The sequence below is a fragment of the Setaria viridis genome, chromosome 9, assembly GCF_005286985.2.
Source record: "Setaria viridis chromosome 9, Setaria_viridis_v4.0, whole genome shotgun sequence".
Taxonomy (NCBI): domain Eukaryota; kingdom Viridiplantae; phylum Streptophyta; class Magnoliopsida; order Poales; family Poaceae; genus Setaria; species Setaria viridis.
In genome coordinates this window covers 13,988,451-14,010,446 of record NC_048271.2, presented here as the reverse complement: position 1 = coordinate 14,010,446, position 21,996 = coordinate 13,988,451, and the positions used below count along the sequence as shown (strand labels likewise).

The window sequence follows — 21,996 nt, the reverse complement described above, 5'->3', positions numbered from 1 at the left end:
AGTAGTTCTCGCACCAGTTGGCAATAAAATTCAGACGCTCTTGATTAAGATGAGCAGTTATAAAATCCCAGAAACTCGTTCAGAAAATCCAGAAGACAGGAAAAGGCTTGAGCTAATGCGTGTTTCTAGTTGTCCAGAAGCAAACGGAACTGCATCAAGCTATATAGTACAGGGCTTGATAAGTTGATATATGGTAAGCATTTTTGTTTTTCCTAAAGTACCACTGCTTGGCGACTGTTACATAGGTGATTCTGCAGAACCGCGAGGACCATTTCCACCTGTAGAGTGTCAGCATGCTTCCGTGGACTCACAGCGGACAGCTCTCTTCAGGGTACCCAGGTATGCTAAAATCTTCTCCATATGAGACCCATAGTACAGCGAGAATATTGCCTCTGCTCGTGCAAATGTGGCTGCTGCGCTTGCCGTGTCTCCCAGGGACAGCAGAATCGAAACGAGCTTGATTAGCTCGTGCGCAATGGCGATGTGTTTTGGGTGGTACAGCTTCTTGAGAATCTGCAGCATCATCATGAGACTTATTCAGAATAAATGCACTTGCACATACACCTCTCATTTTGCATAAAGAGATTCCTCAGCAGGCCGTAGGCACCTAAATATCTCGAGTAACAGTTGGGGGATAAGGATAAATGGGCTACCTGGATTGATGCTTCGCAATGCTTTTGTGCTTGTTCCTGGTCTCCTATCTTTACAAAGGCCTCTGCAATTGTGTCTTCGGCCTACACATTTCCTTATGTTGATAAGAACACAACTTACGTGTACAGCAAGTGCAAGGTGAACTTGGATATGAAATTGGAATAAAGACAAGTAACTGAGAACCTAACCTGGGCAAGAGCCTTGCTATATGGGTGCCTCAGCTTCTTGAGTTGTTTTAGGGATTGTAGCGCCTCCAGGATAAGAGTTTTGTCTAGCAATGTAATTTCCTTCAGCCTGTGAAGTGCAATTGCTATTACAATTTCTGGTATGAAGACCCACTGTTTACAGATGCAACCAAATTTGGTATTTTCACAAGCAATTATGAAGAACATACCTATCAACCTTTGATGCTTCCCTGTGTGATGTAGCCGCAGCAGATGCCACATCAATATGGGATCTACAATTCATGCAGCATCCAGGATCTATATTCAGACTGACATCACTATTTCCAAAAAGAGATCTAGCAACTTCCTCCATATCCTTACCAACCTTTGATATATCCTAAACAAAAAGAAACTCAGCATGATGCATGCATAAAAATTAAGTAAATGGGAAGATATTTAAAAGCCATATGTATGTGAAAATAATCGTACAGGCAATGATAGTTTGGAGACATAGGATCCTCCTAGGGAAACATTCACAAAATTCTCTTTGGACCTGTAGTAAGTTGATTCTGATATGGCACCAAGGCAGTTTCTTTGTGGACAACAAAATGAATTCATGACAAGATCTGATAGGTTTAGCTCAGAGCAACTTGAACATTGACAACTGAAGTAGTAATTCTCCTGAAGTGACTTCTGCCTGTCTGAAAGATGCATCTCACCAGCCTATGAATGAGAAGCAGAAAGTTCAAAGCATAAGACATTACATCTCTGATGCAGAGAGAGATGGAGGGAACTACAGAGTTCAGTGAAACCTGTGGACCATATGACAGTTCGACTGGGCTCCCAGATTTTATAAATTCTGTGGATCTTAGAACGAGAGCGCGTGAAAGAAAATATGCATGCACATTGGGCCGACACGAGTGATTGAACATGCTACCAGATACATAAATAGCTTGAGCAACCCTGACCTATAACAGCATGCAAACAAAACATAAGACAAAGGTTAAAATAAGCAGGTACAAGATCACATGTAAATGAAAAGACCACAATTTAGAGTGAGGTGCCTTCCATGCTAATAAACTAGCTTCATATAATATGATTTGTAGTTACTTGACAGTTGATATAATAATTTTAAAATAACCTCGAATTCTTAGCCAATTTTGAACCCTGGGTTGAAAATCGCATTAGACTTCTATCACCGTGAGAGAAACTTAAAGCAACTGATGAAGACTTAAGGAAAATACATTGATTGAAGACAGAAAACCAAACGATCTTTGATTCTTTGGCAACTCTAATAACAGGATGATGTATTGTCCCACAAAAAAATTACATAAAGTATAAGAGTCTTTTGAAAAGACGGACCTGCTCCACACTACACATGTTTGCACCTTCAGCTGCAGAAACCCCTCTATTTACTGTGAGCTCTAGGCCTCCATCCATCGATTTCATTCGGACAATAGCAATTGAATTGACTTTAATTTGAAATATCAAAAGAACTAGCTGTAGATGATAATCAACGAATCAGTTTCTTGTTTCCCAATGAATGTGATAAATGGCAGAAAGCTTATTCAAGATGAATCATCAAAGCCATGATGGGTGGTGTGATTGAGGGTGAACAGGCAATGAGCCGTGATGGGCAGACTGACGGGTGGTGGAGGATGACCTGTGACTAGCGGCGGCATAAGAGCAGGGCAATGGCCGTGACGGGCGGCAGCTAGATTAGTCCTAACACTAACCTAAACTTTCCTCTGATTCCATCTTACCTTAGTATAATTTGTGAGAAGATAAGTAATAAGTTCAATAGGACTGATGATGACGAAGATATATAGAGAGATATCCACATGGGTCATGGGCCTACAATATATGGGCCTTGATACATTTAACAATGTCCATGGAGACAGTATGGATGATCCAGTTTAGTATTTTAACTGATTTATAGAAAAAATTCTGGAACTGAAACTGCCATCAAGTTCTGACTTAAGACCATACTCATTAACCAGATATATTAGTACGGGAATCTGGAAGATAAATATAATGTATACCTGTGATAAAGATTCTTCTGTCCATAAAAGGTCTGATCTATAATGGTTTTGGAGGCATAATAATAGGACAATCGCATATATTTGAGACTCCAACTTGTTAACAGGAGAATGCCGATCATAATGGTGAACCAGATCCTGCATTAGTCAACTTACTCATTATTTACTGATATTACTTATGCTATAATATTTGAATGTGAACAGCACAAGAGAATGGCAAGCTCATGTAGAAATTAGGCATTTACCAAATTTGGGCCAGAAATAGCAGCACTCTTTCCATACAGCATCCTTTTTTCTATGTCTCGTGCCATTATTCGTCCAGCTAAAACTTTATCAGCTGGTAAAACAGCTGCCCAGTGGGCACCTCCACATTCGTGCCTATGTTCAGCAAACAGTGTAGAGCTTGGAGACTTGCAGCTAGAAGTTATGCTCAGTTTTGCAAGACTTGTTGCATGACCAAGATGAGCATCCTGATTACAAGAAATATCTCCTACAGCTTGCTCCTGGCACCTTTTTGAACAGTAAATTGGTATTGTACACAAAGGACAGAATACAACATCTGCTGGAGCTTCATTAAAGCAAAAGTGGCAGTGTGTTTCACGGGAAGATTTCAAGATAATCTGCATTCAACTGTTGCAAGTAAGAAGCATACGAACCTTCAGTTCATATGTATGAGGAAACTGAAAGCAGAAGCAATAATTATTCATTTATTTGCACCAAAAAGAACGGGTTCACAGACATGTGATAAATGCCAGACCTCAGAAAGCAATCTAGCATGCACATCAACTAAATATATAGGCCATTGGATTTATGTGCAACTTATTGTGGCTTCACAATACATATATGGCTATAGGAAGATGGAGAAATATCATTTGGTATAAACAGAGATGAGTCTTAATTATACCGCAGCCAGAGGATCCTCAACATGAATCAACGAAGCTGGCGGAATATCATCTGTAGAAGCCATTCCTCTACCTTTGTTGGGTGTTGAGATACTCTCTATAATAACCTTCTGAGGTTGCCCTGTCAGTTTACCAAACAATATATCCAACTTAGAATGCATCCACAAAAGAAAGTGGTATGCACATAAAAGGTTGTATTGTAACCTGAAAGTGGCAAATCTGCATCCTTGCTATCACAGTTTGATGTCCCAACTTCAGTGACATTTTCCTGTTTTTGTAAAATCAACTTTATCTCTTGTTCTATGTTTCTCTTCCCTAAAGAAGTCACTTCCATGTTCAATGCAACCTCCAAATCATTTATGGCAGATGAATAATTCTTAAGTGATGTCTTTACCATTCCCTTCCTGTACCATGCCTGAAACACAGAAACGGGTGAAATCAAAAGAGTAGCCTCCATGTTTTTGCTTGAAATCTCCAAAATAAAGAACCTCAGTATAATTATGCGAAACAGAAATGGCATGCCTTAGAATAATTAGGTGAAACGGCAATGGCCCTGTCGCAGTCCCTTAGAGACTCTCTGAATAGACCTAATTTCTGCATAGTTGATAAGAATTATTAAAATACGTAAACTCTTCAGCCAACAGGACAGGTTATATTATTTTCAGTTATAGAGATCAAAACAGTAGCAGAAAATACATTCACTAGCTCCATTCCAAGCTATCCATTATTCTTCAAAGATCTTGATCACCTCTTTCTAAAGCTTTGTGGAATTGTGGATATAGACTTGCTCTGATGCTTATGCATCTGCGACAAGTATATTGACACATCCTATTTTCAACCTAATATAGACCTAAATATTTATCAAACCCAATACTTAAAACCCATCAAAATGTCCACTGTCAATATTTAGCAAACAGGTAGATAAAAGACTAACATGCATGGTGGAGGCACGATTGATATATATTGCAGATACCAGGTTCACATCCATTCTGTCCGGATTAATTGGGACATGACGCAGTGCCTGCAAGATATGATGCAAATAATCTGTTATTATCATGATAGAATATTCATCAATCAGCCACATAAAAATCATCAATTCATCATTAAAAATTGGATGGGAGGGGATCAGTTTTGCCTAAATAACTAAATATGGCACTATTTTGACAACCTAACTGCTCAAAAACTTCAATGGTGAAAATATCAATTACTTCTGAAATTGGTTTGTAAGAAATCAGTTACTGGAACATTGTAGGATGCTGCAGAAGTAACTTCTTAATTTTGGTGTTATGACTTTAAGGTAGGTGAAAAATCTCATCATAACTACAGAGATATCTACGTTTTTTATTAAGTTTTACTCCCTCTGTTCTTCAATATATGACATTTAAGACAAGCTATCTAGTTCAATGAACTTGTCCTAAATGTCATATAAGAACGGAGGGAGCACATACATAAGATTGTATATTAGGTGTGAAACAATACTCATTGTAGCTCAAGGTTCAATTCCAACCTAGCACACGTTTACTGTTTCTTTCTGTATTTCTTTTGGCTGTCCTGTCGATATGCTTTCTTGGCACGGTAAGAAAAAAAGGTGTTTAAATTCAGAACTAATGGACTCTTACTAGCTATCACTCAATTTCTACAGCAGTTACGCAATTTACACCAACAAAAGTAAAAGTGAATCCACATGTTCCAAAATAAGAGACGCAAACCTGTGAATAGAACCTGAGAGCTTCCCCAAATTCCCTCCTTGAAAAGCACGCATTGCCCTGGCCCTTCAACTCGACCGCCCTCCCCTCGTCCTTGCGGCACAGAGAAAGCTCCGGGTCGGTCAGCTCTCGCATAACCTTGCAGCGGAAAACAACCACTCAGACCAGCGACCTAGCAGCCAAGCTGAAGCCCCCTGGGATGGAGGGGCATCGAGGTGCGGCTGGGTGGTGGTTACCTGGTGAAAGAGCGGGAGGCTGTCGAAGAAGGCGAGCAGGCGAGAGGTGGTATTGGGGAGGTCGGCCGCCGAGCCCTCGCCGACGGCCCGCCGGAGCTCTGCCGGCACCGCCGATTTGAGCCGCTCCATGGAGAGCCCGTGGCGGAAGAGAGGGTGGGTGACGTCAGCCTTAAACCCAAAGGGCCAAAGGGGGTAGGTACGTGCTGGACCGATTTGGGTCCAATTTCTCGAATCTGACAATCAGAAGTTTGGGTTGGGCTGGACTGTGGCCCAACATCTCATATTGGTGAAAACATTTTGCGCACTTCCTTATACAGCATTTCTCATTTTTGCTCTCCTTACTTGAAAAAAAAATGATCTTCTCTCTCCGCCGGCGGCGGCCGCATCGATCTCACGGAAGTCAGCCCTCATCCATCCTGAAAACTCACGGAAGTCGGCCACGGTCGTCGGTCGGTGCTTTTCGGCCTCTGGCCCCCGACCGCCTCCCGGCCTCCATGGACGACGCAGTGTGCGAATGCCCGTGGCGACCGGACCGCGGGAGAGGGAACGCAGCAACACCGCCTCACTAGTGCGCTCCACAAGGGTAGGCTTCCCACCAGCATTTTCAAGTTGTCGGAACCTTCCTTCGAATTTGTTTGGTAATCTGGTCATACATACGAGGATCGCATTGGGTGCGTCTATTCATCGCCGGATCTGCGCTAGTTGCCTGAAGAAAACGCGTCGGACCACCAAGCCACCATGGGTCATAATTTAGTCCAAAATGACCGTCTCTTCAGCTAAAAAGTCAAAAAGCTGGTGCATGCATACAAAGTGAGATAAAACTGTTGATGTCATCCCACATACAAAATTATTTGGAACTTTAAAAAATATATAAATCTTACACCAAGCATCAAAATTAAATTCTGATTACACCTTTGGGTTTCTTACAATAAAACCTTCACAATGAGATCACACTTGACTATATTTAGATGATTTTTTTTTTCATATTTATGGTCGCATATTTTCTGCTAGACACGTACATGTGGAACAAGTTCTACAAACTTATAGAACAAAACAATCATATGTACCGAACAAATTATATGAATTCACAGGACAAATTTATACACTTAAAATAAATTATACAAATTAACGAAACGAATATATGTATACTTGAAATAAATTATGGAGGCGGCTCTGATCGCCAAGGCTACTCTGAACAAATTTTGCTCTTGCAATAAATTTTACAAACTTATGAAGCAGCGCAGGCATCTATCTACTTTGCACATATCTTATTTGACCCACAAGGCCCAGCTTACGAGGAGAAAATACCATATGCTGAGAGAAGAAGAAAAATCTGTTGCATGCATGCAAGAAAGGATAAGGTTTATAAGGATAAGGTTGATGACATCACCCACATGCATGCAATTTTAAAATTTAAAAAAATCAAAAATCATAAACCAAGCATCCAAATTAGATTCTTATTGCACCACTGTATTTCCAGACAACATCTTCAAAACAAGATCACATTTGACTATATTTGAATAAAAATATTTAAAACTATTTTTAATACAAAATACTAATTTTGATTACAGCGAACAAATACTTGAATAACTAGAACAAATGGTTGTCTAATGCGAACAAAAAATATAATATGATGAACAAATGATTAAAAAAACGAATAAAATACTGAACATCAGGAAGATTGTATGATGCAAGTAAAAGAGATGTACAAATAATAATATACTCAAATAAAAGATTAAAAATTTGATATTATACGACAAAATAGTAGAAAATAAGCATCAAGTTGGAAGTTTTTTTCCATATATATCATATATCTTAAACAAATTATACGAGCTCAAGGAAAAAATATACTTATAAAACAAATTAAATGAACTCACAGAACAAAAATAAATACATCTAAAACATATTATATGAACTAACAGATCAAAATTGTAGTATACACTGAACAAATTATATAAGCTAACGGAACAAGGATCTATATACCTTAAACAAATTGTAGGAATTCATAGAACAAGTATATATACACATAGAACATATTATATAAACTCATATAATGAAAAATTATGCAAAAGCATTCTGAACATATAATGAACATATAACAATTGTTATATTGTAATCTATGAATCTACATGGTTGACCAATTCAGTCCATAAAGCGAACAAATAATTTAACACACGAATCTACATGGTTGGCTAGTTCATATCATGATAGGCAAACAAAAATATTTATACATTGCTGACAAGTTATTATAGAAAGAATAAGGAATGAGTCTATAAATTGAACATAAAATTTTACAATACGAACTAATAAGTTTATATAACTAAATATACTAAGTAATAACCATAAGTAATAACAAAAATTATCTAGTAGATTACTTTAAAATATAATTTTGAATGTACTGCTAAAGATATTGGGTCATAAAAATACAAAAGAGAATAAGTAGAAAATAAATAAAGGAATGGAGAAAGGAAAATAAAATTAATGGGGAAAAAATAAAGATAAATTATGTACCACAAAAGAATATGTAGAAGAGAATTAAAATAGAAAAATATAACAAGAATTAAACTAATAGAAAGGAAAACGAAACGAGAGAGAGAGAAAAGAAAGAAACAAGAATGAGAAAAGGGTGTAACCAGAAAATGGTAAAGAAAAGAAAAGAAGAAGAGAGATGAAAAAAAAGAAAGGAAAAGAGAACAAGAAAAAAAGAGAAAGGATGAAAATAAATAAATAAAAGAGAAGAAAAAAATAAAAATAAAAAGAATAGAGAAAGAAAAATAAAACAAGAGACAAGACAAAGGAAAGAATGTACGGAACCTGAAAGAAAATGAATGAAAGGAAAGCAACAAGAGAAAAAAAAAGAATCAAAAAACAAAACAAATCAGCTTTACATGCATGCACGCACACATGTGCATGGACGTGAGCACTTATGCACTCAAGAGGCCCGCTTGCAGCTGATTGACTACCTTTATTGGGTCAGTTAATTCATCCCCGCACGGCCTGCATGATACACTTGAGGTGACATGTGCAGAATCATCGCATATGCGATGTATAGCTTTTCTCGATCACATTAGCTTGCTAGCAGTGGCGTTGAACAATGCATTGTTTTCTTTGAGCCCTGCACATCTCCTTTTCCATTCTAAAATTAGCGTCCTTCGTATTCAATTTTCCTATCCTATACAGATTATGTCGGTTGTTTATTACGAGTAAGTAGTCAATTGCAGTAGACCTTGACAAGGTCCAAGTTTCCTATTGGTTTTTCCTAGATTTCACATTTTCTTTTTTTTTTTGAGGTAAATACGGTAAGGGAGGCCCCTACTGTGGTAAATATGTTAAAATAGTTTCTTCAGTGTAGGTAGTTTTTGGGTGAACTGCAGTCTGAACATAGTCTTGTGAATGAGCGGAAAATCTTTTTTTTTTCAGTTTTGGAAGTGATTCAAAGTGTTCTTAAAGGAGCTGACAAGATGCAGCTTTCTGATGAAGCTGTCAGCCAGCTATGATGCAACGGAGGTTTTACAAAGTTCAATGACAAGAGGTGATCCCTCTTGCATCTACGCACAACAACAAAGTTATTGCTCAAATAATGCTACACATTTTCCTTTATCTTTTGTTATGATTTCCCTTTGTTTATAGTATTTGTCATTTCTTTTAAAATTCCTTCAAATTTACAGTCTTTGTTAACGTGTGGTTCCCAGAGCTGACAAGATGTTACTATCCTTTTTTAAAGAGCTCCTTTACGGTGCACAATACTATCAGGTGGTAGTATAGAGTATATACTAATTTTTGGTATAGGTAGAATTGTAATTAGCACGATACTGCCACCGCGGCCGTCAGCGCTCGGCCGCCGCCACCTCCGACACGCCGCACCGCCACAAAATCGACTACGACGGCCTCAGCCGCCTCAATTGTAAGCTTCCATTTTGTCGGCGCGTGCTCTGGATCTTGATTCTTGATCGATCATATCCATCGCCATGTAATTGTAACCTCCCAACCGCATTTCATCACAGGTACGAGGTGCTGCATCTCTACACTCCGCTGCCGGCGGTGTACCGGCGGACGTACAAGCCAAGCTGATGGAGCTCGGCGGCGTCAGGTACCCGGCGGGCGTGACGCCGGTGCTGTGCGTCCACCACGACAGGGACGTGTGGGGGCCAGAGCCGGACGACTTCAGGCCGGAGAGGTTCGCGGAGGGAGTTGCCGGGGGCGTCCCGCCAGTTGCCACCGCGCAGTCGCCGTCGCCATCACCGCGTGCGAGAGGTGGATCGGAAATGAAGAGACCAGAATATATATTTCCAAACATACCCCTATACTACCCATACTACTAATGCATACTACTTATACTACAGTTTAAGATTTTAGTAGTATACAATTAATCTCAACCGTCGAATCCTTGCATACGAGTCCTTTTCGAACAGTAGTATAAGGTAGTATTGTGTACCGTAAAAGACCCCTTTTTAAAACACTATCCTTTTCTTTTAAAACGGTAAAGGAGCAACCCCTCCCGACTTCTAGATTAAATCCAACAAAACATCCGATTACAAACGTCATCATCATAACAATCAAACACCAGATCATGCCACCAATTACCTTTCTGAACACACATCCCTCACAAAGCCGAGATCTTCATAAACAGGTAAAACAAAACACTATCAGCGTGTTCGGCACAGCTAGCTGCAGCAGCTGGCTCACAGCCAGTGTCCCAATTAGCAGTAGCTACAGTGCTTAGCTGATGCAGCTGTAGCCGCGGACAGCTAAAGCAAACAGAGCTATCAGGAAATTTTCTAGACATTCAACAGAAAATAGGAACCTAAATAACAATTCAATTTTTATAGCGTTAGACATCGTCCAAGACCAGCCTTCGATCCTTCTCCGGAACAATCCTAATCCATGTGTTTTCCTGCACCACTTGATTGGTTCTCCTGACCCCTTCAGACAGCCCACTTTGGTTTCCCTTTTTCTGCAACATACATTGATAATCAATTGGTGAAAAGATTAAAGCAATGAGATCAGTACCTTGTGTTGAAAACAAACTGTATATAGACCAACATAGTGTTGCCACTCCAATAATAGTGCTGTTTCTTCGGAAAATGTAACAAGAAGCTGATGTGGACTCCCTAGGCTCTGTTTGGGACCACGTTGGCAGCAGCATTGGCAGGAAACACCCCGCCGATCGCATCGCAGCCAAGGTGCGTCGGGAAGAGGCGCTTCAGGTGGGATTGCGCCACGTTAAAAAGCGAGACGCGGGGAAATCGACGCTTCCCTGAGAAGCGTAACGCACTGCTGCACACGCCCCCCAAACAGGGCCTAGTAAGCTGGTAAGATTTTCTTCCCAAGAAACGTACATTTATAATCTCCTTTTCCCACCCAGTGTGCATCAAGTTGTCTTTGTTCAGCATGCTTCTTCAAAGCGCAAGACAAAGAAAGACTTTGATTTTATCTTACTTTTCTAAATGAACTTGCGAGGAAACCTGCATCTTGACATTTCAACATGGTTATACTTTGTCCTCTGTACAGCCAACTTGCTCCACTTGTTGTGATGCTTCATCATTGGCTTAGACAACTGGATATTTTGTACACATAATGATGTGACCTGAAAATGATATACATTCAAAATGACAGCAGCAAAGAAAATTAAAGGTCTCATGAAGGTCCAACAAATTAAGTAGAACTGATGTGACACAGAATATAGGAAAAATAGAAACCAAGAAATTATTCTAAAATGAAAGAAACCGAATAGCTAAAATAAGAAAGATTTTTTAGCATTTGAACAGAATCATATGTGATCAAACGATTGCACATACAGGTGAAGAGTGCTGGATCAAACGATTGGCATGTACATTTGTGTAGTGATTGTCGCGCTGGTTAGCTATTGCTACTATCAGCTGGGTACATTGTTGCCATAATTTGCAACTTCTCAAGCAGAAACTAGTTGCTTCAGTAGCATCCAAATACCCTGAAAATTATTATGAATGCATGCTATTTTAATGGCTCTTACTCCAAGCTTAGACTCGAGTTTGGGCTAACCAAGTTACCCAATAAATGTGAATGGGAAAATATAATTAGGTCTATGAAACGGATCAAGCATGATGCACTGTCACTGGGGCGCAAGTGCTATGCGGTTATAGTGGGTGTGTTTGTGTCGAGGAAAGGATAAGCTCAGCGTAGCCTAATAGAAGCATCATAGTGGGCCTTTGTTGTTTTGAGTTGAAAGGTATTCTGTTAATTGATGAAGTGGACCTTGACAAGTTCCAAGTCTTCTACTGGTTTTTTGTTGGTTAGTGTTTTCTTCAAAGTTTCCTATATATGAGGTCCCTGTGCATGTGAAGCCATCTTCTCTTGTATCAGTGAGCATTCTTCCATACCCCGTGAGAGCATTATACCTCAGGAACTCAATCCTCTCAATGGGTGATGCTCTACTCTCTGCCTTTCTGCAAGTCCTTTTTCAGGTCATTGCAGATTTTGTCAAGGAGGAGCTTCAGTCCCAGAGTAGTCTTCAGAACGAGCGGAAAAGTCTAATTTCTAATGTCGAAATGATTCAAGCTGTTCTCAGAGAAGCTGAGAAGATGCATCTTTCTGAGCTACAAAAAAAGTGGTTCAGTCAGCTGAAAGATGTCAGCTATGATGCAACGGATGTGCTGGATGAGTACATGTATGAAATTCAACGCCATCAGGTGATCCATCTTGCCTCTGTGCGGAACAATCCACTCTTTTCTCATTTAAGCCTCCGGCGTCAAATATTTATGCATGATATGGGAAAGAAGATTAAGGATATAGCTGACAGAATTGCTAGTATAAAAAAAAAACGTTCGACCTTCCAAGTAGATGTTCATGGCCATACTGGGCAGCATCATGAAAGCAGAAGCCTCCAACAGAGCACCAATTTTCCTCCACCTTTTGTTTATGGTAGAGATAATGATCAAGAGAAAATTGTAGAGATGCTTCTTCAATCTGATCTGAAGCCTAATGTTACGGTCTTGCCAATACTTGGGGAGGCTTGTATGGGGAAGACGACAGTTGCTCAGCTAGTTTTCAATGATGAGCGTGTATCAAGTTATTTTGAGCTGAAGCTGTGGGTTCATGTGTCGCATGAGTTCGATATAGCAAGGATCACTGCATCTATCATAGAATCTATAGAAGGCAAACCATTTTCTGGCAACCTTAGTACCCTCCAGACGCATCTGGCAAAACGGTTAAAAGACACAAGGTACCTTCTTGTCCTAGATGACTATTGGAGAGAGAACTGGCATGACTGGCATGACAAGCTCAAACTTCCATTGCTGAAGGGTGCAGTCGGAAGCAAGATCATAGTGACGACAAGGAGCGCAGAAGTTGCTAGAGATCTCGGTACATCAACTCCATATCGGTTGCAGCGTCAGCAAGATGAGGACTGCTGGTTGTTGTTCTGCCACTTCTCCCAACGCACAGAGACCCATACATACAATTCTCAAGATATTTCTAGGTACTTCTAAATCTGAATTGCAATGCTAAGAAATATTGAAAATTGTGCATCCCATTTTTTTAGGAGATTGGTGGGTCTGGTCCTAACAGGGGAGGGGATGAATTAGGACACAAAAGCTAAAACTACAAACTTTTTTTTGAGATGCCGGTGGGCTAGCACCTTGGTGATGAGCGATTGACAACACGGTGTGCGTGTGACGTGTCTCTTGGCAGGTTGTGGTTGCAGGTGACAGGTGGAGACAAGGTACATGCGGCGACGAGTGAAGAACGAAGATAGGATGCCGCGTCGAAAAACCGCGGGGGCGGAGAAGGGCGGATCGAGGCTTGCGTTCGAGGGACAGGCGATCGTGCGGTGTACGTCTACTGTACCTGGCTACACGGCGGGAGGACGTCGATGGAGGTTTCCGGATTATGCCACAAAATCCGGGGTTCGCTGGTTGAGCCACAAAGCCATGCATCGTACCGGGACGCTCGTGCGGCGTGCGAAGATGGAAATTCTGGCGATCGCGATACGATTTCGGATGGTTGTGCGGCGACATCGCGAGGATCACATCGCGGAGATGGAGGGATCGCGGACATCGCGGAATTTGCCATGGAGGACGTAATTGGAATTTACGCCCCTACGTTGGATTTATTTAGCGTAGGGGGTTATGTGAAAATAGGTCGTGCCACCCTTTGGAGATATAAATATGTGGCACCTAGGGTTGAGGGAAAAGTGGACGTTTTGGACTCCCGGCGAGTTACTATTCACGCGTGAACAGTACCCGTGAACAGTACTCGTGCCCTGGGGTTCCACGGTTCAATTTTCCTCTCTCCGGTCTAGCCTAGGGTTTGAATTCTAGTGAGAGGTTTTTGTTGATCTCTCCTATTAAGAGAGGGAGGATGTTCGGGCGGAGGCTAGATGCACTTTTGTAAGTTCAATTACTCGATTTAATCTTTCATCTATAATGATTGATCTTGTGCATCTCGATTGGTTCTTTACAATTCTCGTCAGCATCTGACATAGTCTGCTTGTTTTATTTTTATCTCAAGATCCGTAAGTCCGATTGACGTGATTCCAGTTGGGTTAGTTTCGTAATTTCATCTAGTTTAATCTGACAAATTTTTAGGTCGATCGGAGTTACGGATTTTCGTCCACATCAGGTTTACTAGGTACATAGAGTTCTGTCCAGATTTGAAAAACGTGATTTATTCAGGTTTTGTGTTTAGGGGAAGGGTTAGAAATATTTGTTAGAAAGTTTTGGCTTCTGCGACCATTCACCCCCCCTCTAGTCGCCCGTTACGATCCTTCAATTGGTACCAGAGCCGGTTTAGGTTTTCTATACCTTAATCGGTGCTGAAAGCTATGGCGACCAATGAAAAGTTTGATGTTCGCGCTCCGTTTTTTGATGGGACTGATTATGATTACTGGAAGGCACGTATGACCAACTATCTCAAAGGCAAGTCGCTGAAGCTATGGAAAATCACACAAAATGCCACATATGTGATTCCAGCTGAGGAACCGACTGACGCCGCTGAGATCGGGCTTCTTGAAACAAATCATCGTGCTGTTGCTATTTTACAGGCTTCTATTTGTAAAACTGAATATGATCGGGTTTCTAGTGAAGATCTCGCTTATCAGATCTGGGAGAAACTTAGAAAATATCATGAAGGCTCAAACACTGTGAAAAACCGAAAATTTGAGATTCACCGAAAAGAGTTTGATGCTTTTTGCCAATTGCCTAGTGAGTCTATTGATGACATGTTTGCACGTTTTCAAGTGATTGTTAATAAGATGAAGGCCATGAATAGAAATATGCCTTATGATGATCATGCTAGGGCTCTCAGATTATTACATTCACTTAATGATGAATGGGATATGAAAGTTGAGGCGATCGTTGAATCTGTAGGTTATGAAACTCTCACCACTGATGAGCTTTACAGTAAGCTCAAATCAAAAGAGATTGAAATTGTTTCTAAGCGTAAATTGAAAAATCCCACAGCTGCTTCTTCTTCTGACGTTCCAATGGCTTTGGTTTCTGGAAATAAGACTAACACTAATGCTAATCCAAATGTTTCCAGTTTTGCTTTGTCTTCTTTGTGTCATGTTGGAGATGAGGAGTTGGAGGTGCTAGATGATGATCAGCTTGTACTGCTCTCCAACAAGTTTAAGCGTGTGTATGACAACAGGCGTAATAGAAGACGTTCAGATGGTTGCTTCAACTGTGGTGAGCGAGGACACTTTGCTGCTGATTGCCCAAACAAGCAGAGATCTTTTGAGCAGGGCAATAACTCCTCCAGGCGCCAGGAGAAGTTCAGGGAGAGGAAGAAGAAGAAGGATAAGCAATGGAAGAAAGGCGGACAAAAATACTCTGACAAGCAAGTCGCTAAGGCTGCAAATGTTTTGTTATCTTCTCTTGGACAGTATGTTTCAGGTGGCTCGTCAGACTCCAGCGATTCAGATTCCGAGGATGAGACACCCAAGAAGAAGACAGACGGACTTTGCTTCATCACTGACGCCGGCATCAATGATGGGATATGTACTATGGCCTTGGAGGGTGATGCATCAACCGACAGCAACGATGAAACTTCTGATGATGAGGTAGATACTTCTGCAGAACAAAGAATAGCTAATTTAACTAAAATTGTTCATAAGCAAAATAAAGTGTTGGCTAAACTTAAAACTGATTATGATAAAACTTGTGCTGAACTAGCTACTCTAAAAAATGCTGCATCTAATCCTGCTGAACCTGATGAATGTGAAGAATGCTCAATTCATATGATTTCGCTGTCTAAATTGCAAACCAAGTATTCTTCCATTGTTGATGATCGAGATAAACTTTACGCTGAACTAAATGAACTTCGTTCTCGGTCGAATTTGCTTGGTACTTGTGTTTCTTGCCCGCTTTTGAAAGTTGACTTGGATAATGCTTTATGTCGGGTAAAAAATTTTGAAGAACACACTTGTCCTGATTTGCCGGATTGTTTGATTTGTCCAACTTTACGATCTGAATTAAATGTTGCTAAATCACATATTGTTGAGTTGGAAAAACACACTTGTCCGGTTCTTCCTTCATGCCTAACTTGTCCTAATTTTGTTGTTGAAAATAATGATTTAAGGGCCAAACTTGCTGATTTGGAAGAAGAAAATAAGCATTTGAGAACTATTCTTGGTTGGTGTTCTATTCGTGAGCCTCAAATTGGTATGGCTATTGCTCAAATTAAACGGGGTGAGCGTTTTGGTCCCGGTTATGACTTGAAACATGTTTTTGGTGAAAAAAGTGGACCGCCTGTTGATGAGAAGAATCCACCTTTGGCTAAATATACTGGACCACCTCCTAGGAAGGGTTCAGGTGTCACCTCTGATGGGTTGCTAGTTGAGACATCTAGATCTGCTCCTAAAAAGCAGGTTTGGGCGCCTAAGCCAAAACACTTCAAGGGTATACAAAATACTAAGCCAAATGGTTCTTCTTGTGATCATTTTGCTAAGCCTGTTTTTGTTGCTTCTAGTTCTAATGCTGAGGCTTCTGTCGCTCCTGCACGCAAGCTTTATCATTGTGATTTTTGCAGTCATGATGGTCATCTTTATGAGTTCTGTTATCGGAGGATGCGTGCTGAACGACGTGAGCACCCCACACGTGGTACTCATGATCGTCGTGTTTTTAGATGTGAGCAGTACCCTGTAAGTGGTACTCATGATCGTCCTATTTTGAGACGTGAGCCATTTGTTCGCTCTTCTGGTTTTCGCTCACGTACTCGTGCTCTTGCACAACATCGGGATGACAGACCACGTTTTCCCCCTCGTGGTTCTCATCGTTTTTTTGAGAGCTTTGATTTTGCTAATGCTTCTTTTGAGCAAGTGGCTCAGCACTGGTTTTCATTACATTATCCTAACCCCAGTGTTGAGTCATTAGCTCACCCTCGCTCTCGTTGTTGATTGCAGGTTGGAGGCGAGGAGGACATATGGATAATGGACTCCGGTTGTTCGCGCCACATGACCGGAGATGATAAATGGTTCTCCAGCCTCACCCCCACGAGCGTAAAGGAAAACATCACTTTTGGGGATAAAAGTCAAGGTAAGGTAATGGCGCATGGCTGCATCAAGGTAACAGATAAATACACGTTAAAGGATGTCGCATTGGTAAAGAATTTGCATTATAAGTTGCTGTCTGTTTCGCAACTTCTTGAGGATGATTTTGAGGTTCGTTTTAAGAAAGGAAATTCGCGTGTTCTTGATTCTGCTGGTAACCTTGTTTGCAAGATTTCTCCTTTTAGACGGATTTTTAAAGCTGATTTTTCTAAATCTTTTGGTGAAACTCGTTGTTTAGTTGCTCATGGTTCCCCCCTGATTTGGAAGTGGCATCGTCGGTTGGGCCACTTGAGCTTTGATTTGCTTTGTCGTTTGAGTTCATTGGATTTAATTGATGGTTTACCGAAACTCAAGTTTGAAAAGGATTTGATTTGTGCTCCCTGCAAGCATGGAAAAATGGTTGCTGCTTCTCATTCACCTGTGACTCAGGTGATGACGAGACGACCAGGTGAACTGTTACATATGGACACTGTTGGTCCAGCCCGTGTTCGGTCTGCTGGTGGGAAGTGGTATGTGCTCGTCGTTGTGGACGATTTTTCTCGATATTCATGGGTGTTCTTTTTGGAATCTAAGGATGAGGCTTTCTCACATGTTCATGATCTTGTTCTGAAGCTGAAAAATGAGTTGTCAAATAATGCCGTTAGAGCAATTCGCAGTGACAACGGTACGGAATTCAAGAATTCTCGCATGAAAGCTTTCTGTTCAGAACAAGGTTTAGATCATCAGTTTTCCTCACCTTACGTTCCTCCCCAGAACGGTGTTGTTGAGCGTAAAAATCGTACGCTTGTTGAGATGGCTAGGACAATGCTTGATGAACATAAAACTCCTAGACGTTTTTGGGCTGAGGCTATCAACACCGCTTGCTATGTTGCTAATCGCATTTTTCTGAGAGCTTTTCTAGGAAAAACATCTTATGAGTTGAGATTTGGTCGACCTCCCAAAGTTTTCCACCTTCGAGTTTTTGGCTGCAAGTGTTTTATATTGAAAAAGGGAAATTTGGATAAATTTGAATCGCGTTCTTCCGATGGGTTATTTTTGGGGTATGCCTTGCAAGGGCGAGCGTACCGTGTGCTTAATCTTGATACTAACCGCATCGATGAGACATGTGAGGTCAGCTTCGACGAGACAATGCCTTGTTTTTCTTCTGCTTTTGAGTGTGCAGGTGATGACGAGATCGGGCAGGATATTTTTGAGGATGAGAAAGAGGACGATGGATGTGACGACGACGATGACGATGATGCCCAGCCTGTGATGCAGGGGGAGCCTGGCGCCCAGCCTGAGCAGGCGCCCTCCACCACTTTGGAGGATGGACCATCGCCGACACGTATATCTACAGCAGAGCCTGCAGCTTCACCGACTGTTGATCATGTACCGGCTGCAGTTGAGGGGGAGGCGATTTCAGAACGTACAGCACCACGACACATTCAGAATCGTCATCCTGCCAAGAACATAATAGGTAATTTGGATGAACGCACGACAAGGAACAGAGGTACGAAAAATAAAAATTATTGTGTCTTTGCGCATACTGCCTTTGTTGCCTCTTTTGAACCCCGAGATGTTGGACATGCTTTATCTGATTCTAACTGGGTCAATGCCATGCATGAGGAGTTAGAAAATTTTGCACGGAATCAGGTTTGGGTTTTGGTTGATCCTCCTTCTTCTTGTAAACCAATTGGAACTAAATGGATCTTTAAGAACAAACAAGGGGAAGATGGTCATGTTGTTAGAAATAAAGCTAGGTTGGTTGCTCAGGGCTTTTCTCAAAAAGAGGGTATTGATTATGGTGAAACTTTTGCTCCTGTTGCTCGTTTAGAAGCCATTCGTATTTTGCTTGCATTTGCTGCTTCACGTGGATATAAGCTTTATCAAATGGACGTGAAAAGTGCTTTTCTGAATGGTTTTATAGAAGAAGAAGTTTATGTTAAACAACCGCCTGGTTTTGAACATCCCAATTTTCCTGATCGTGTTTTTAAGTTGCAAAAGGCTTTATATGGTTTGAAGCAAGCACCTCGTGCTTGGTATCCCTGCCCGTCACCTCCCTGCATCTCCCTTTGCATCTGTTCTTCCTTTAGAAGTCTGGCTGATCTGACAGAGTGCTGGCCATGGCGTTCAAAAGCCCAAGCTATTACACCCTGCTGCAACCTACTCCCGGGCTTTATTTTCAGGATTTCATCGGCATCTATCTGAATAAAAGAGTCCTTTACAGGTTGCTCATTCCATGATCTCGTATTTGGCAGGAACAATTCATTTACCATCGCCACATTTGCATCTGGTAACCTGACCCTCGGCTTCATTGATTTAATGCCTTGGATCCAATTATCTTCCCACACATTCACTGTACTACCTGGCCCAATGCGTTTGATAATTCCTTTTGTAAGTACCTCTCTCCCATGCAGCATGGCCTTCCAAGTTTCAGAGCTCTTCTTCCTCTTTGTAGCCATCAGCAAATTCCCTTGCGGGAAGCATTTCCCCTCAATTACTTTCGAGCATAGAGAATCGGGTCTTGTCATGAGCCTCCACCCTTGCTTACCCAGCATGGTTTTGTTAAAAAGTGGCAGCTCCCTAAAACCCATACCTCCATCTCCTTTAGGACGTGTCAGACTCGTCCATCGTTGCCAATGAATTTTATGGTTGTCCAAAGAGCTACCCCACCAATAATTTGAAATGTAAGAGGTCATTCTCTGGCATACCTTTGGTGGTAGTTTGAAGCAACCCATTGGATACGTTGGCACCGCTTGAGCATTGGCCTTCAACAGAGTTTCACGGCCTGCACAGCTCAGCGTATTATCACCCCATCCGGATGCAAAGTTCCGCACCCGGTCTGCCACGTAATAAAAAACACCATCAGCCGCTTTCCCCACTGCCGTGGGTAGTCCCAAATATTTCTCACCCAAAGCTTCAGTGGTAATCTGCAGGCTCTCATGCACTTCATGCTTGATATCATCCGTGCAGTTCATACTGAAGAAAATTGCTGACTTTTGCTTATTAACGAACTGACCAGAGCCCCTGTGGTATGTCTCAAGAATGGAGGTAATTCGATCAGTGCTCCGCTTCGTCGCCTGAGTGAAGATCATGCAATCGTCAGCGAATAGGAGATGAGAAGTCCATGGGGCATGGCGATTTACTCTCACACCCCTAGATATGTACTGAGGGCCGCTATACTTCAGCAAATTAGTCAAACCCTCTGCACAAAGCACAAAGAGATAAGGGGAGATTGGGTCTCCCTATCTAATACCTCTAGTCGGCTTAAAGCTTGGTGAAAATTGTCCATTCACTCGGACAGAAAAAGATACTGATGAGACACACTTCATGACTAGATTGCGCCAATGTTGTGATAAACACAAAGCTTCCATCACCGCATCCAAATACTTCCATTCAATCCGGTCATATGCTTTCACCATATCCAGCTTGATCGCACATGCTCCTATTTTTCCTTTCTTCTTCCTCAAATAATGGACGCATCCATATGCAATGATCACATTACCGGTTATTAATCTACTTGGCACAAATGCGCTTTGCTCCTCCGAGACAATGTCATCCAGGATCTTTCTCAGCCTGTTGGCCATTGCTTTGGAACAGATCTTATATAGCACATTGCACAGAGATATGGGCCTATATTGTGTCAATTCTTGTGGGTTCGCCACTTTTGGGATCAGCACAAGAAGTGTTTTGTTGACATCCTCCGGCATCTCACCCCCGTTCAAGAAACCCAACACAGCTTCCATCACATTGCCTTTAATTAAATCCTAAAAAAGCCTGCATTAAAGTCATCGACTCCAGGGGCTTTGTTTGGTTTCATATGGAATAAAGCAGCTTCCACCTCCTCACTAGTGAAGGGTCTGTCTAGTAGCTCATTCATTTGGTCAGTCACCTTTCTCGGAACATGTTGACACACCAACTCCGGTTCAAGGTTCTCCTGTGCTGCAAAGAGATCCATATAGAATTTACTAACCATTTGCTCCAACTCCGTTTGTGCAGTCGCCACTAACCCATCAGCACGCTTGAGAGCTCTTATACGATTAGTATGACCTCGTGCTCTCATTTTTGCATGAAAGAACTCAGTGTTACGATCTCCTTCTCGCAGCCACTGAATTCACAATCTTTTCTTCTCCATAGTTTCCTCCCTCACCAACATTTTTGATAGCTACCGCATTAAGGACTTCTCCTTTACTGTCGGGCCCCGATATAGAGTGTGGCTGCGCTCTTTCTCTAGCTCTACCCGCAGCCGCTTGATATTCTTTTTAACAGATCCGAACACATCTCGGTCCCAACCTTTCAAAGCAACTTGTAACGAGGACAGTGTTGAGGAGAATCCCAATAAGTCGCATCTTCCTTCTCCCGGATCCCATGCCCGGCGAACAAAGGCCTCATACTGATCATGGCGCTGCCACATGTTCTCATACCTGAACAATTTTGAGGACCTATGCCCAACCTCATTCTCCAAGGCTTCCCGAGGATTAGCTTGTACCTCGATGATAAGTGCACAGTGGTCCGACTTTGATAGCTGCACATGCTGGACTGCCGTGTCACCAAACACATCAAGGAAGCGTCCATCTCCCAAAGCTCGATCTAGTCGCACTTTCACATTGCGACTCCCTTACTGCTTGTTGTCCCAGGTGTACGGTAATCCCGTGTAGCCCAGATCAACAAATCCACAGTCCGCCACCACTTCTTGAAAGCCTGCCATTTGCCATTGCTCCCTTTCAGTGCTTCCAAAATATTCCTGCTCATATAACACTTCATTGAAGTCCCCGGCGCACAACCAGGGCACATC

The 21,996-nt window shown here is 41.7% G+C and overlaps 2 protein-coding genes across 4 annotated transcripts; one reads left to right on the top strand and one right to left on the bottom strand.

The window, feature by feature from the left end:
• Positions 1-17: 17 nt before the first annotated feature.
• Positions 18-5,886, bottom strand: LOC117837970 (uncharacterized). 3 transcript variants are annotated; one of them, XM_034717806.2, is made up of 15 exons: positions 5,699-5,885; positions 5,466-5,600; positions 4,691-4,777; positions 4,279-4,350; positions 3,961-4,171; positions 3,759-3,877; positions 3,100-3,474; positions 2,858-2,992; positions 2,178-2,315; positions 1,628-1,783; positions 1,305-1,538; positions 1,046-1,212; positions 840-945; positions 654-734; positions 18-513 (listed from the first exon to the last, which is right to left on the bottom strand). In XM_034717806.2, exons 1-15 carry the CDS (start codon positions 5,825-5,827, stop codon positions 289-291), a joined length of 2,370 nt encoding a protein of 789 aa, XP_034573697.1. In that variant the 5' UTR covers positions 5,828-5,885; the 3' UTR covers positions 18-288. The 3 variants fall into 3 exon arrangements, with proteins under 3 accessions (XP_034573697.1, XP_072146742.1, XP_034573698.1); XM_072290641.1 differs by lacking the exon at positions 2,178-2,315 and having other exon boundaries at positions 5,699-5,886; XM_034717807.2 differs by lacking the exon at positions 4,279-4,350.
• A 5,989-nt stretch (positions 5,887-11,875) lies between these two features.
• LOC117835238 (putative disease resistance protein RGA3) lies at positions 11,876-14,117 on the top strand. Its single transcript, XM_034714607.1, has 2 exons — positions 11,876-13,154; positions 13,367-14,117. The coding sequence occupies exons 1-2, from the start codon at positions 12,097-12,099 to the stop codon at positions 13,428-13,430; spliced, it is 1,122 nt and encodes a 373-aa protein (XP_034570498.1). The 5' UTR covers positions 11,876-12,096; the 3' UTR covers positions 13,431-14,117.
• Positions 14,118-21,996: the final 7,879 nt, after the last annotated feature.